This window comes from Dreissena polymorpha, chromosome 9 (genome assembly GCF_020536995.1).
Source record: "Dreissena polymorpha isolate Duluth1 chromosome 9, UMN_Dpol_1.0, whole genome shotgun sequence".
Lineage (NCBI taxonomy): Eukaryota > Metazoa > Mollusca > Bivalvia > Myida > Dreissenidae > Dreissena > Dreissena polymorpha.
Window position 1 is genome coordinate 42,968,232 of NC_068363.1, and position 16,675 is coordinate 42,984,906.

The window sequence follows — 16,675 nt, forward strand, 5'->3', positions numbered from 1 at the left end:
ATTTCTCGGCCGATTTTGACAAATTGTATATCATTATCTAGAGTCCGTGTCTTAACTTTCTAAACAGATGTGTGTATGAAACTTGAATTTATATGTGGTATGAGGCCCTCCAGCTGGCAATATTTCTTTTAGCAATGTAGAGCTATCCAAGTAGACGCACGCGTTCGATATGAAGTCATTTGAAACGATACAATTCAAAGGTTAACACGACTTTCGATACCTAGTTAAATCAAAATTATGACCCAACAATAAGTATAAATTTAAATATGACGACGTGACACGGTCTCTGAAAGTTTCAGCCCAGTTTCTGTTGTAAACCTCATGCAGACTTGAGTGGTACGGTTATATTAATAAATGGATACTTATTTTAGTGTATTGCAGTGTGATGCGAGGCTTTGAGTTCAATATTAATTCGACACTTAAGTTTTACTTTGCATGGAACTGCACGTTTCACAACGGTCAAAACGCGGTGACATAAACAGATATTTAAAAATTGAAAACTTTTATTACCCATTTCGATACATCGACTTTTCCGTTATCTCCGTAATATAGATTTATGCAATTAATAGTCTGCTGATCCAAACTGAACGGGTACTTCGGCTTTTATAGTGTAATGTAACCTTAAAGAGCGTCTGACCTTTGCACTTCTTGTTTACACCCACATGTCTGCATGATTTTTCCAATCTGCTTTGGCAGAAACATAAGAACAATGAGCACATTTGTTTCACGAATCAATCGAATAACCGGAAAGATGGAGTGGGATTTTAGAGACGATGAATACGATTTTAAACAGGAAATTGCAAGGTATGTCCGAGCCAGTTTCATCATTTATAGCATTTCGGACAATATTTTTCGGATAATTTTCAATTAATTGTATACATTTGTTATAAATGTGTACATGAAAACATTTTCCCTTTCTTAACACATTTAAAAAACGCAGATATAAAAATATTGATCGCTATTGACTAGATACTTCACATAACTACAGAAAACGCCGCAGTTAACAACTTCCAGCATAGTCCATACAAACTGACTCCCAAAGCCTTTGATAATTTTTGTTGTGGCGGCCCTACCAGTCTATATGCACCCCTACTTAAACACAACAGCAGTTCTCCACAGCTGATCAGTGTGCATCCGTAAACAGACGTTGTTCATGACAAAATAATGAAATTGTGGAGAGCAATGAATAAACTTCATAAACACGTTAAATTTACTTGAATGGCATAATATGGATGTTACCCTTTGCATGCTCTCTAAGAAACACAACGTTGCTGCTGCAGTTGATGATTGCCAATGTGTGTCAAACCAAGCACAGCAAGTAGATCAATATCTGTTCGTGTCAACCCAAAGTTGTGCTGCTGCAAGTTGATGATTGCCAATCTGTGTCAAACCAAGCAAGTTGATCAATTTCTGTTCGTCTCAATCCAAAGTTGTGCTGCTGTTGTTGATGATTTTGTTCTTTTTACTTAAGTATTAAACGGTCCGTGTGGCATGCCTGCAAGTAATTATTTAAATGGATATGTGCAATAATGTACCAAGTAATTCAATAGACCCAAAATTACAAATTTCTCAACGCGAAATTCCCATTTTGAGGATTTGACGACTCCAATTTTCCCAATTTGAGGGGTTTAAGTGCTACTTTTTCTCAATAGGACCAGTACCGGTACTCAATAGGACCAGTACCGGTACTCAATAGGACCAGTACCGGTACTCAATAGGACCAGTACCGGTACTTTTCCTGATTTGATGAAAAAATTGCTGCGTATGCTCAAAGTATTCTAAACAAACTATTTGCAGTTAAAATTTGTTTGTTTATTGCTTATATTATTTTGGTTAGTTAGAGCATTTAGTATTTATTCACAAAGATGGATTAATAATTATCTTGTATTACACTTTTCCTCAATTTCTTGCAGGTCCTCTTATGCTGACATGCTGCATGACACAGAGAGGGTATTGACTTTATATCATTGTTCATACTCCAATGATTCATTTCCCTTAAATATAACATGAACCAGTAAAATCAACTAGCAAATGTTCTCTTTTTTAACCAATTAAAAAAACGAAGGAATTACCAAACGAAAAGTCCCAAATACATGCATAGGAAATTTGTAACTTCATTAAAATTTATTTATGTTCTTCTAAATTAATGGCAAACATCATTATTTAAACTAAAGGTACCTTATTCAACCAATGAAATGTCATTTTAATGTGTTTATTCATATAATTTTTAAAATCTCACATATATACAAGTTTTATTTATGTCACAGTCTTTACATTTAAGTTCACTTGAATATAGATTAGTATTTAGAAATAGTATTGTTTATATACAAACTAATATTTTGTTTTATGAGGATTATTCATTACAGACATTGTTAAGAAGGAATCATGTATTATTTAAACTAATATAGTAACGTTAATCAAATGCTCTTTTACATGTTGCAGAATCGCTTGTATTATGAAGGCTTGAAAGTTGCTATAGAGCTGAAGCGCAAAGCAGGGCAAGCCGTGCACGTCCTTGACATTGGCACTGGGACTGGTCTGCTGTCAATGATGGCTGCGAGGCTTGGGGCAGACACTGTACATGCTTGTGAGGTAGGGCAGACACTGTACATGTGTGTGAGGTAGGGCAGACACTGTACACACTTGTGAGGTAGGGCAGACACTGTACACACTTATGAGGTAGGGCAGACACTATACACACTTGTGAGGTAGGGCAGACACTGTACACACTTGTGAGGTAGGGCAGACACTGTACACACTTGTGAGGTAGGGCAGACACTTTACACACTTATGAGGTAGGGCAGACACTGTACACACTTATGAGGTAGGGCAGACACTGTACACGCTTGTGAGGTAGGGCAGACACTGTACACACTTATGAGGTAGGGAAGACACTGTACATGCTTATGAGGTAGGGCAGACACTGTACACACTTATGAGGTAGGGCAGACACTGTGCACGCTTGTGAGGTAGGGAAGACACTGTACACACTTATGAGGTAGGGCAGACACTGTACACTTGTGAGGTAGGGCAGACACTGTACACACTTATGAGGTAGGGCAGACACTGTACACACTTGTGAGGTAGGGCAGACACTGTACACTTGTGAGGTAGGGCAGACACTGTACACACTTGTGATGTAGGGCAGACACTGTACACACTTATGAGGTAGGGCAGACACTGTACATACTTGAGAGGTAGGGCAGACACTGTACACACTTGAGAGGTAGGGAAGACACTGTATAGGTTTGTAAGGTAATAGCTGTCTCCAGACAAAAGGCAAAAAATGCAATTCTCAAAATTGCGACCAGAATAACCAAAAACAAGACTGTATGTAAAACAATATGATGAAAAATGGATATAAGTATAGTTCAATATGTAATTATGCACTTTCTATTAATCTGGTATGGAGATATTGTTTGAAGGAGGTTCAGTAAAATTGAACACCCTATTGATTTGTTAAGTTTGATAGCCGTAGTAGTGAATATGTTACATAATGAGTTTTGTGAAGTCCAATTATTTAAGATGCATGCCCAGAAGTGCATGTTACATGGGGACACAGAAATCCTTTATTCACGTTATTCAAAGTTTTGAGAGATTATTTGTTGTTTATTAATAATATGCCAAATTTTGTGTGTGGACAATCAGGAACACATCATCATTGTACAAATACTAAGGACTGAATTCTATGTATTTAGTTTAAAAAGTTTTGTAATTAAGAATGTAATAATAAATAAATTGGTATAAATATAAATGTGTCAAGTAAATTTACTACATAGTGCATAACTTAAACTTGAACATTTTTATTTCCTCAGGCTTTTACTCCCATGGCAGAGTGTGCCAAGAAAATTATTGCAGAGAATGGCTTCACTGACAAAATAACCGTCATCCCAAAACGATCCACAGAGCTTAAGATTGGACCAGGTACGTACATTAATATTCTTGTACTGTATTTTGTACCTTTTATCAAATTTAAGAAGGATAAATGTTTCAGGATCTGCTTTAGAGTCAATATTTCAGGAAATTCACTTATAAAAAGCAGTCACTCTATCATTTAAAAAAAAATTCCCCCAAGCTCACAGAATCATGAACATTAAATGTGTCTCCTCACAAACATTGAGTGTTACATACCTAACATTTTTAAATTCTGTCTGGATAGTGATTGTGTGATTGTGGTAAACACATTACAATTTATGTAATATACCAATCCATTAACTCTAATGGTTATTTAAAAAAAAACACATTCAATCATTAAAAAGCCTTAAACAGGAAATAAAAAACCTGAAATGTAGAAAAAAGTGTACTTTTGGTAGATACAACTTGTTCTATATATGTGATAATAAGAAAAAAAGTATTTGCATGATTATATGGATAACTTTTTTAAGCCCTCTGTATGTTTAATGCATATAGAGATACAAATAACTATAATTTGGAGCCTCTTTTAAAAACTTTAGTTTGTTTACATTTGGACATAATCATAAAACTTAGTCTGAACATAAGTCCGAATGATATATTGACACAGTTCAAAACTATTTTACATTGAGGCAAAAGCTAGGTCACTAGGTCAAGTTAAAGAAAGAGCTTGTAAATGCTCTAAACGCCTTATTAAGTGCCTAATCCTCATGAAATTTGGTCAGAAAACAAGTTCCAATTATATCTCAATCAAGTTTAAAAAGTGGTAACATGAGGTCAAAAACTAGGTAGCAAGGTCAAATTTAAGAGGAAGCTTTTTAACTCTCACAAAAGGCAATATTTATTTCCCGATTTTCATGAAACTTGATCAGAACATTTGTCCCAATTCAAGTCAGTTGAGTTTAAAACTGAGTCACTTCCGATCAAAATAGGTCAGTAAGGTCAGATGAAATGTAACGCTTCTGAACAACAGAGGCCACATTTATTGCCCAATTATCATAAAACTTGGTCTCCCTACCTTAAAAGTCAAGTTCACACTTAGAGGTAAAAGGTTAAAAATTTTCACGAATTGGCTGTTTCTTTTTACAGATATGCCTTGTCGCGCCAACATCCTGGTCACTGAAGTGTTTGACACAGAGCTGATTGGTGAAGGAGCCATCTCAACATTTACGCATGCTCATAATGAACTTTTAGAGGTAGGTAGTGGGTTTCATTACTGATTTCAAGCAAGCCTCGTTAGTTTGTTATGTACCATTGACCAGTGCCATTGATTTGATAAAAGGGAATTGTAAACCGTTTGGCAAAAACATTCTCATAATTTCAAAACAAGAATGTATGTATTATTAGATATTATAATGGTGGTGTAGTCCACTGAGGCTTATCACAGACAAAACAGTCCCCCGTCACTGTAGTCCACTGAGGCTTATCACAGACAAAACAGTCCCCCGTCACTGGGTTTGTGTAGTCCACTGAGGCTTATCACAGACAAAACAGTCCCCCGTCACTGGGTTTGTGTTTAGAAGAGACCTCCTTAAAAAAGAAATCCATAAAAAGCATATTGTGTTGTCCCTGATTAGTCTGTTCGGACTTCCCAGGCTATTCTGGGATGAGACTTTACCAACATGAATTAAGCTCTGTTATCCCAGGCTATTCTGGGATGAGACTTTACCAACATGAATTAAGCTCTGTTTTCCCAGGCTATTCTGGGGTGAGACTTTACCAACATGAATTAAGCTCTGTTTTCCCAGGCTATTCTGGGATGAGACTTTACCAACATGAATTAAGACTTCTCAGGCTATTCTGGGATGAGACTTTACCAACATGAATTAAGCTTTGTCTTCCCAGGCTATTCTGGGATGAGACTTTACCAACATGAATTAAGCTCTGTTTTCCCAGGCTATTCTGGGATGAGACTTTACCAACATGAATTAAGCTGTGTTTTCCCAGGCTATTCTGGGATGAGACTTTACCAACATGAATTAAGACTTCCCAGGCTATTCTGGGATGAGACTTTACCAACATGAATTAAGCTCTGTTTTCCCAGGCTATTCTGGGATGAGACTTTACCAACATGAATTAAGCTCTGTTATCCCAGGCTATTCTGGGATGAGACTTTACCAACATGAATTAAGCTCTGTTTTCCCAGGCTATTCTGGGATGAGACTTTACCAACATGAATTAAGCTCTGTTTTCCCAGGCTATTCTGGGATGAGACTTTACCAACATGAATTAAGCTCTGTTTTCCCAGGCTATTCTGGGATGAGACTTTACCAACATGAATTAAGCTCTGTTTTCCCAGGCTATTCTGGGATGAGACTTTACCAACATGAATTAAGCTCTGTTTTCCCAGGCTATTCTGGGATGAGACTTTACCAACATGAATTAAGCTCTGTCTTCCCAGGCTATTGTGGGATGAGACTTTACCAACATGAATTAAGCTCTGTTTTCCCAGGCTATTCTGGGATGAGACTTTACCAACATGAATTAAGCTCTGTCTTCCCAGGCTATTCTGGGATGAGACTTTACCAACATGAATTAAGCTCTGTTTTCCCAGGCTATTCTGGGATGAGACTTTACAAACATGAATTAAACTCTGTTTTCCCAGGCTATTCTGGGATGAGACTTTACCAACATGAATAAAGCTCTGTTTTCCCAGGCTATTCTGGGATGAGACTTAACCAACATGAATTAAGCTCTGTCTTCCCAGGCTATTCTGGGATGAGACTTTACCAACATGAATTAAGCTCTGTTTTCCCAGAACGAGGCTCAGTTAATGAAAACCATATTTCAAACTTACAGTTTTCAAAAGTTATGTAAGTCTTGTTATCAAAAGTTCTTTAAACCTCTACTTTAAACTTCCAATTTTCAATAAATAATGAAAGCCCCCTATCAGTTTTCACCATATTACAGGAGGGCTGTATAGTGGTCCCTTCTAGGGGCACAGTCTTTATCCAGCTTGTGAGTTCAGAGCTGGTGAGACGTTGGAATCAGATCACAGACTTCAGCGGGCCGCTGGACTTGAGAACACCCCCTGGTATCCTGCGATGTGGAGGGGCCCCTAGTCTGCATGACTTACAGCTGGACCAGCTCCCAGAAGACAAGTTTACAAAACTCTCTGAGCCTTTCAAGGTTTTCAGGTATGTACACAATACTAGTACACATCTAATGAAGGTTTATATTCAGAAATGAATTACAATAAGGTTGTTTGGAAATTAATTAAAATATATATAAGTTATATAAACGCATATAAGTTTATTTTGAAAGGATTAAAGATAAAAAAAAATCAAATGAATACATATAAAGATAAGTTTAATCAGAAATTATTAAAGATAAAAAATTCAAGTGAATAATGATAAGTTCATTCACAAAGGCTGTTGAAATATGATATTCAAACTATTGGGATTTTCTCTTTAAGTTTTATTGTGCCACGCAATACACTTATCCTATTTTAGCATTTACCAAGTATTAAGTTAGCCAATGTGTATCTGTTATTGTGTTTAATTATGAGAGACACATTATAAATATATGAAACATGAGAAAACATAAGAAGTCAAGGAAATTAATCAGATAACAATATTACTTTGTATGTGTTTCACTGTGTTGAAATAAAGCTCTGTTTTTTACCACGGGGTTTTACATATTTTGTCTGCACCTGTATATTGATGATGTCGTGATATTTCTCTGATCAGTAATAGACATGTGTGTGTGTATTTTGAAGTTTATAAGGTACCTCTATGCATATGGCTGCATTATTTGTGGAACCGGAGTGTGGTCAAGCACTCTTACCTGATTAACTTGCTATACTCACAAAAGTTGGGAGGAACATTGAATTTTACCTGTAATTTCCAGCTATTTTGATGTTACTGAAAGATGTTTTTCAATTTTGGAATGGTCCTTGGTTTTGGGGGGAAATAGGAGTACCTGGAGAAAACTCCACCTTCCGGGTATGGTGACTACCTACAGAACCCACATGCTGCCAGGAATGGGGATTAAACCCGGATAACCTAGGTGAGAAATGCTTGTACCTATCACCGTGTTATTCAGAAGTCCATACTGCTCTATATTCTATCACCAGTTTTGACTTCACGGGCCAATCACCTCTACTTGCGGACCGAACAACCAAGTCGTCTGTGGAGATGATCGTGTCTGGGTCTGTGGACGCGGTGTTTATGTGGTGGGACCTTGAGATGGACCCTGAAGGGGAAATCACTCTGAGCTGTGCGCCGCATTGGGCCCATCCAACCCCACATAACATGCAGGTACACATTGGGGGGGGGGGGGGGGTTGATTATAAACTGGCATCCAAATTGGGTATGCTTGAATTTTCAGATGTATTTTTACCATTCAGTGTACAATTGATAAATATTATATATGTCATATCAGGCATTTCCCCAGGATTTTGGCTAGGAACTGCGACAAGGCAGCACGGAAGGGAGTTGATGCGGTGTGGGGTGGGGGGCCATTTTACATGTAGATTTAAAAAAATAAATTTTTATGCCCCCTGTAGGGTGGCATATAGCAGTTGAACTGTCCGTCAGTATGTCAGTCTGTTCGTCCGTTCGAAAAAAACTTTAACATTGTCCATAACTTTTTAAATATTGAAGATAGCAGCTTGATATTTGGCATGCATGTGTATCTCATGGAGCTGCACATTTTGAGTGGTATAATTTCAAGGATAACATCATCCTTCCAGGTCTAGGGATCGAAAAAACAAATCCAAGGGAAGTAATAAGCTTTAAATGGACATAATTATCTGACCTGCCAAATTTTTATTTTTTTTTAATAAATCAAAGTGGCGCAGTAGGCGGCATTGTGTTTCTGACAAACAAATCGTGGTAAAAGGTCAAGGTCATCCTTCAAGGTCTAAGGTCAAAAATACAAATCAAAGGGAAGTATTAAGCTTTAAAGGGAGATAATTATTCAATATTGATCATAGCAACTTGATATTTGGCATGCATGTGTATCTCATGGAGCGGCACATTGAGTGGTGAATCTAAAGTCACGGTAGTGGCTTTTAATTATTTGCTACTAAAAATAGAGAGTGGCTTTTAATTATTTGCTACTAAAAATAGAGATTTATTAGAGACAATTATTTTCAAGGGAAGTAATTTATATAATTATAAATCTCATATTATATATTTCCTTACCAAGAATTTATCCTCTTTTCACTGTTACTGTAAAGATTTTTTATTTGGATTATTTATAACTCAAATGAATGATTTGTCAAGGTTTTTTTTAAATGATATAATTATCATTTCTTTACTGTACTAATTTGTGAATGGTAGGTTTCATTACATACCTCTGGACTTATGTCGATAGGTACGGGAAGAGGACAATTACAACTAGCGAGGCATTGTATAGGAAAGATAACCCTGGGGTATGGTTAGGGTTAGGGGTCGGGTTAGGGTTAAGGTTTGGGTTAAGGCTAACCCAAACCCGACCCCTAGCCCTTACCCTAACCCTCTAACCCCCCCCCCCCCATGCGCATTACAATACCATGCCTCGCTCGTTGTCGTTGTCCACTTCCCTATAGGTACATGATGAACTCTGGTTATGATCTCTTTGATAAACCACAGGCCTTGGTTGTCAGTGATGTCTGACTTGGTCATTCTGACCGTCTACAGACCCCCAACCCCCCTGGTTGGATTGGACAAAATCAAAGGGAAGTAATAAGCTTTAAAGGGAGATGATTTCTATACCTGCCAGATGATAAATAGAAATTTTATTTCAAAGCGGCGCAGTAGGGGGCATTGTGTTTCTGACGAACACATCTCTTGTTATGTTCTAAATGAAAATCTACATTACTTTAGAGCTATTTAAAGACATTTTTGTTATCTTTTTATTTCTTATTACTCATATTTATTTCATTTAAGTCATAGTTTATAATATTAAATTATAAACATTAAGACATGACCAGAAAAACCAGCTCCTCTGCAAAATAGATTTTTAATATACTGTCTGCGGACCCATTGTGCCAAAACCTCCTGGGGAAAAGCCTGCCTATATAAAATGAACATTATTTTATAATGCAGTAATTCATAAATATGACCCCATGCCTATAGAGATTGTTTCCGGATGATAACTAAAGAATGCTTACGCCTAGGATCATGAAACTTCATAGGTACATTGATCATGACTCGCAGATGAAATAATGATGAAACTTGACCAGGATGTTTGTCTGGACAATATCTAGGTCAAGTTTGACATTTGGTAAAGATTGAATAAACCGACTCTCTCTCAGGTGAGCAAACTTGGGCCATCTTGGTCCTCTTGTTTCATAAAGCTAACTCGTTTTGGGAAAGTTAGAAGGATATTATTCTAACTCAAAACACTGTTTCACTTTATAAAATGAAACCCATCAGCTAATTGTATTTATTACTGTAATTATACCCCCATTACCATTGGTAATGGAGGCTATATAGGAGTCACTTTGTCGGTCTGTCAGTCGGTCTGTCTGTCCCAAAAAATTCCACCAGATCTTCACCAAACTTGGTCAGAAGTTGTAACTAGATGATGTCTTGGTCAAGTTTGAGTATGGGTCATGCTGGGTCAAAAACTAGGTCACAGGGGCACCTAGTGCGTTTTAACCCAAAAGTTGTACTGACCATAACTATGTCATTTATCGTTAGATATTAAAATGACGTGGTACATTTGTTTACCATCATAGGACGGTGTGTCATGCGAATGAAGTATGTCAATATCTCGAAGGTTAAGGTCACACTTGGAGTTCAAAGTTCAAAAGCTTGTCCAGGCCATAACTTTGTAATTTTTTGTGAGACTTTAAAAAATTTTGGCACATGTGTTCACCATCATTGGACTGTGTGTCATGTTAAAAAAAAAGTCGATATCTGCAACGGTAAGGTCACACTTAGTTCAAAGGTCAAAAATGGCCATAAATATTCTTGTCCAGGCCATCACTATGTCATTCATTGTGAGATTTTAAAATTACTCGGTACATTAGTTCACCATCATTAAATGGTGTGTCATGTTAAAGAATTACGTCGATATCTCCAAGGTCAAGGTAAAAAATTCCATAAATGAGCTTGTCAGGGCCATAACTATGTCGTTCATTGTGAGAATTTAAGATCATTTGGCACATTTGTTCACCATCATTAAAAGGTGTGTCATGCGAAAGAATTATGTTGATATCTTCAAGGTCATGGTCACACTTTGAGTTCAAAGGTAAAAAATGTCCATAAATGAGCTTGTTCGGCCATAACTATGTTGTTCATTGTGAGATTTTAAAATTATTTGGCATATTTGTTCACCATCATTGGATGGTGAGTCATGCAAAAAAATAACGTCGATATCTCCAAGGTCAAGGTCACACTTGGAGTTCGAATGTAAAAAACGGCCATAACTGAGCTTGTCAGGGCCATAACTATGTCATTCATTGTGAGATTTTAAAATGACTCTGTACATTAATTTTCTTCACAGTCATTGGGCGGCGTGTCATGCGAAAGAATTCAAGAGTTCAAAGGTCAAAATGGCCATAAATGATAATGGCATAATAATACTTAAAATCGCAATGAATTAGCTTCTCTTGTTTTGTGAAGACAGCATGCAAAATATTCTGTGTCAATGCAGCATGTGGGGGTATATGTCACGTCTGTGACAAAGCTCTAGTTTGAAAATGTGTCCATATTTTAAGACATGCTACACGTCAAAATGTTACATAGAGTTTTGAATTAGACACTCTTACATGAGAATGATACTTCATCTTCATCTTGGGTGGGATGGTTAACCTTTATATGAGACTCGTTCTGGGAAAAACTGGGCTTAATGCATGTGCGTAAAGTGTTGTCCCAGATTAGCCTTAGATTAGACTGGACAGGCTAATCAGGGATGACACTTTTACTTTAACTGGGTTTTTGTTAAGCAGGGACTACCTATAACCAACAAATTCCATTAGAACAGAAAGTGTTGTCCCTGATAAGACAGTGTGACGCATTAAGCCCAGTGTTCCATGAACAATTGTTCATATAACCAACTAAAAAAACCAGTTCATGATTTTCACTTTTCATGATTCAGTGGCGGGACCACTGGATGCAGGCAATCTACTACCCGTACAGTCAGCTTACAGTTGAGAAAGGGGAGACCATCAATGTGATCAGTAAACATGACGAGTACAGCCTTTGGTTTGATGTGGCAAAAGGGCACTTGTAAGTATTGGCTTGATCTGCAAAAGGAAACCAATAAGTATTGGTTTAATGTGGCAAAGGGGACACTTGTTAGTATTACTGTACTTCGATGTGAAAAGGGACATTTGTAAGTATTACCGGTACTTTGATGTGGCAAAAGGGAAACTTGTAAGTATTACCAGTACTTTGATGTGGCAAAGGAGCCACTTGTAAGTATTACCAGTACTTTGATTTGGCAAAAAGGACACTTCTAAGTATAACCAGTACTTTGATGTGGAAATGGGACACCTGTAAGTATAACCAGTACTTTGATGTGGCAAAAGTGACACTTGTAAGTATTACCAGTACTTTGATGTGGCAAAAGCGACACTTGTAAGTATTACCAGTACTTTGATTTTGCAAAAGTGACACTTGTAAGTATTACCAGTACTGTGATGTGGCAAAAGCAACACTTGTTAGTATTACCAGTACTTTGATGTGGCAAAAGGAATACAAAATGTTCTTGTTCTATTTGTATTCTCATATGTTAAAAATGGTACAGTTATTCCACTTTTTAAATTAAGAATTACTCAATGCACAGGGTGGTTTTTGTCACTTAAGTCAAAAGTACAAAAAGGGTTAGTTCTTGGATTCAGGCTTTAGGCAAGTGTGCAAAGTGCACATGCTAATCTGAGACGACACTTTACGCACATGTTTTAAGCACAGTTTACCCAGAACGAGGCTCAAATGTTTGTAGGCAAGGTGGTTGTCTAGATGATAGGCCTATCTGCACATGTGGTGCTCACATCGCTTATAGCCGGTCCAGAATGGGCATGCTTAGTGACCCTGCACGGCGTGACACATACACCAGGATACTCAAACAGGTATGTGGTGTTTGGTCTTTCATAGTCTTTATCTGCCTTGAGAGAAAATAAGAGACCTGCCAAAGTATCTTATTAATATTCAAAATTAAGTCTTTACTGAATGATCCTAAACAAGTACAATTACTGCTAATAATGAAGTGTTTTTAGTTTCCCAGTCCGTAGATAATTCAATAAAAAGCCCCAACATTTAAAACTTTTCAGAAATCATTTCTAAGGGACATTCCCCCAATTAAAAAGAATTGAAATCAGGCAAATCATAATGATTTTGTTATGATAAATCATTTACTTTCTCGACACACCATATTATGTAGTGGCTGTAGAATAAGTACAGTATGTTTTGAACCAAGCATAAAGTGAGTTAATATTTTCCACTTTTCCCCAAAATAATTTCAAACATAACATAATACAAAATTGTGTGTCTTATAAAATTAAAACTCTTGGATGAAATCATTGTCATTTGATTTCATTAGAACTGATAAGTGTCACTCTGTCAGTTGATGGTTTGAAGACCAAAAGTTTGTAGACCAAGACAAGACACATTTTTTTACGCAAAGTGATCCACTTACTTTTGAGTTATATGACCTTTAATATAGCAACGGGCATGGTGTCATGACTCAAATGATCTAGTGCGTATTACTTGAACAATTAACAATTTGTTCAGAAAGTATGAACAATAACAAGAAGACTAGATTCTTCTATTTTATCTTAATGTATGTTAAATATTGTAAGCTGGCGGCTTTTGATTATTAATAAAGGGTATATTGACTTTGCTTGAATAAGTGGTCACATTTCATGTGACAAAGTTCTAGATTTTATTGACAGCATCTGTAAGACCAAGAATGACCTTAAAGCTTCTGTAACAATATGAGCTGCTCTTTGAGAAGTCTGGGCGTAATGCACTTATTGTATAAAGTCTTTTCTTAGAAAACATATGGTTTAGGCAGAAAGTGTCGTCCCTGCTGACTGCACAGGCTAATCTGGGACGACACTTAACTGGTCCCCCGTTGAATATAACCGTTGACTCCGTTGACTATAATATACAACAGGTACAGGCTAATGTATCGGCGATTTTAATTGGATAACGCGAGACTAAGACCAAGCGGAGCGTGGTTTATAACTATTTTTTATAAAAAAATACCACGCGCCAACATAAACATTGTGACGTCACATTTTTAGCTTGACTATTATATATAAAATATATATAGTGGAGCTATCCTACTCACCCCGGCGTCGGTGTTGGCGTTGGCGTGCAAATGTTAAAGGTTGCGTACTACCCCAAATATTTTCAATGTCCCTTGACATATTGCTTTCATATTATGCATACTTCTTTACCAACATGACTCCAACCTATGAACAAGAGCAGACAACTCTATTCAGCATTTTGTAACAATTATGGCCCCTTTTCCACTTAGAATATGCAGCAAATGTTAAAGTTTGCGTACTACCCCGAATATTTTCAATGTCCCTTGACATATTGCTTTCATATTTTGCATACTTCTTCACCAACATGACCCCAACCTATACACAAGAGCATAAAACTCTATCAAGCATTTTGTAATAATTATAGCCCCTTTTCCACTTAGAATATGCATATTATTGATAAATCTATGTTAAAGTTTGCGTACCACCTCAAATATTTTTAATGTCCCTTGACATATTGCTTTCATATTTTGCAAACTTCTTTACCAACATGACCCCAGTCTATAAATAAGAGCAGACAACTGTATCAAGCATTTTGTAAGAATTATGGCCCTTTTTCCATTATAATATGCATATTACTTTAGTTACATTGCCTTAACTTCTTTTTTTTATGATCAGATTTTATTGATACTTTGACAAATCAACACTTACCTGAATACCACAATGGATTCCACCCAAACAATACCCCACGCCCCAACCCAGAATCCCTGCCCCCCCCCCCCCCCCACAAAAAAAATAATTTATTTTTTCATTTTTGAAAGATCATCTACTAAATGACCACACCCCACATTATACCCCCTCTCAACCCCCCCCCACCCCCCCCCCCACAAAAAAAAATAAAATTAAAAAAATCCCTTTTTATGTCCCCCACTATAGTAGTGGGGGACATATTGTTTTTGCCCTGTCTGTTGGTTGGTTGGTCTGTTGGTTGGTCTGTTTGCGCCAACTTTAACATTTTGCTATAACTTTTGCTATATTGAATATAGCAACTTGATATTTGGCATGCATGTGTATCTCATGGAGCTGCACATTTTAAGTGGTGAAAGGTCAAGGTCATCCTTCAAGGTCAGAGGTCAAATATATGTGGCCAAAATCGCTCATTTTATGAATACTTTTGCAATATTAAAGATAGCAACTTGATATTTGGCATGCATGTGTATCTCATGGAGCTGCACATTTTGAGTGGTGAAAGGTCAAGGTCAAGGTCATCCTTCAAGGTCAGAGGTCAAATATATGTGGCCCAAATCACTTATTTTATAAATACTTTTGCAATATTGAAGATAGCAACTTGATATTTGGCATGGATGTGCATCTTCTGGAGCTGCACATTTTGAGTGGTGAAAGGTCAAGGTCAAGGTCATCCTTCAAGGTCAGAGGTCAAATATATGTGGCCCAAATCGCTTATTTTATTAATGCTTTTGCAATATTGAAGATAGCAACTTGATATTTGGCATGCATGTGTATCTCATGGAGCTGCACATTTTGAGTGGTGAAAGGTCAAGGTCATCCTTCACAAGGTCAAGGTCATCCTTCAAGGTCAAACGTCATATAGGGGGACATTGTGTTTCACAAACGCATCTTGTTTTAATTTTGAAAGATCGTCTATTAAATTATTGAATATGAACATTTTCCCCATGATGGCTTACGTTATACTGTCAAGCACTCGAATAGTCGAGCGCGCTGTCCTCTGACAGCTCTTGTAATACAAAGATTCACATGCTCACAAATCCAGAATTTCCACTTGTGAGTTAAGCGAGGATATGTTTCATGTAGTTTTCAAATTGCATATGTATTATGAATCTTATTTGACTAGAACAAGCTTTTATTCTTACCTGTCAGCTGCCAAAAAGTTTGAGAAAATAAACTGGAAATGGTACACGGATTACTTCCCCTGAACCTCGAATAATCTCGCGATAAGTTTCTAATAATAACTGGTCCAATTTTGTACCAGTTAAATTAGCTTGTACCGATCCCTATATAGAGAGTATGCGATAGATAAAGGCAGGTAACCAATCTAGGACAGCACTTTTCCCATATGCATTAAGTCCCCTTTTACCAGAGCGAGGCTCATATTTAAGAAAAGGTTCTCCAATGGTTTCCTGTGTTTTATTACAGCACATCAAGGCAGGGGAGAGCACCGTGTTGTGTATAAGTGATGGAAGTCTGCTGCCTCTAATGGCTGCCAGGTTGGGAGCCAAACATGTCTACGTCATTGAGAGCAACTTCCTGTGTACTAGGGTGATGGGGGAATTTGTGACGGTCAATGGACTTAAAGATCGGGTCACGATACTTGACAGATCAGTTCAGGATATACAAGCTGCAGATATACCTGACAAGGTACCTAACATATTATAATAAGCCTTATAATAAGCCTTCATATAACCTGTTTTAATTGAGGATTCCAACAAAATAAAAAATCCTGTTTAGTGCCATTGGACAGGCAGTGGCATGCATGAGACAAGAGATGTCCAGTCATTGCATTGACCCAGTTTAATGATACTTTGGATAAAGCATTTAAAGAGACCTTTCTTGGTCTTGCATTTAGGGCCAGTTAGATGT

General features: G+C 37.2%; 1 protein-coding gene across 2 annotated transcripts in view; it reads left to right on the forward strand.

Annotated features, from left to right (window-relative positions):
• The first annotated feature begins 633 nt into the window (after positions 1–633).
• Positions 634–16,675, forward strand: part of LOC127845213 (protein arginine N-methyltransferase 7-like) — a 28,059-nt gene continuing 12,017 nt past the window's right edge. Inside the window, exons 1-11 of one of the 2 annotated variants that reach the window (XM_052376007.1) lie at positions 634–804; positions 1,281–1,394; positions 1,914–1,950; positions 2,443–2,592; positions 3,816–3,924; positions 5,002–5,108; positions 6,823–7,049; positions 7,988–8,171; positions 11,944–12,074; positions 12,790–12,916; positions 16,232–16,453. In XM_052376007.1, coding sequence (XP_052231967.1) covers positions 1,294–1,394; positions 1,914–1,950; positions 2,443–2,592; positions 3,816–3,924; positions 5,002–5,108; positions 6,823–7,049; positions 7,988–8,171; positions 11,944–12,074; positions 12,790–12,916; positions 16,232–16,453 — 1,395 coding nt within the window. In that variant the 5' untranslated portion in view covers positions 634–804; positions 1,281–1,293. The remainder of the gene's footprint in view (positions 805–1,280; positions 1,395–1,913; positions 1,951–2,442; positions 2,593–3,815; positions 3,925–5,001; positions 5,109–6,822; positions 7,050–7,987; positions 8,172–11,943; positions 12,075–12,789; positions 12,917–16,231; positions 16,454–16,675) is intronic. The other variant, XM_052376006.1, reaches the window with a different exon arrangement.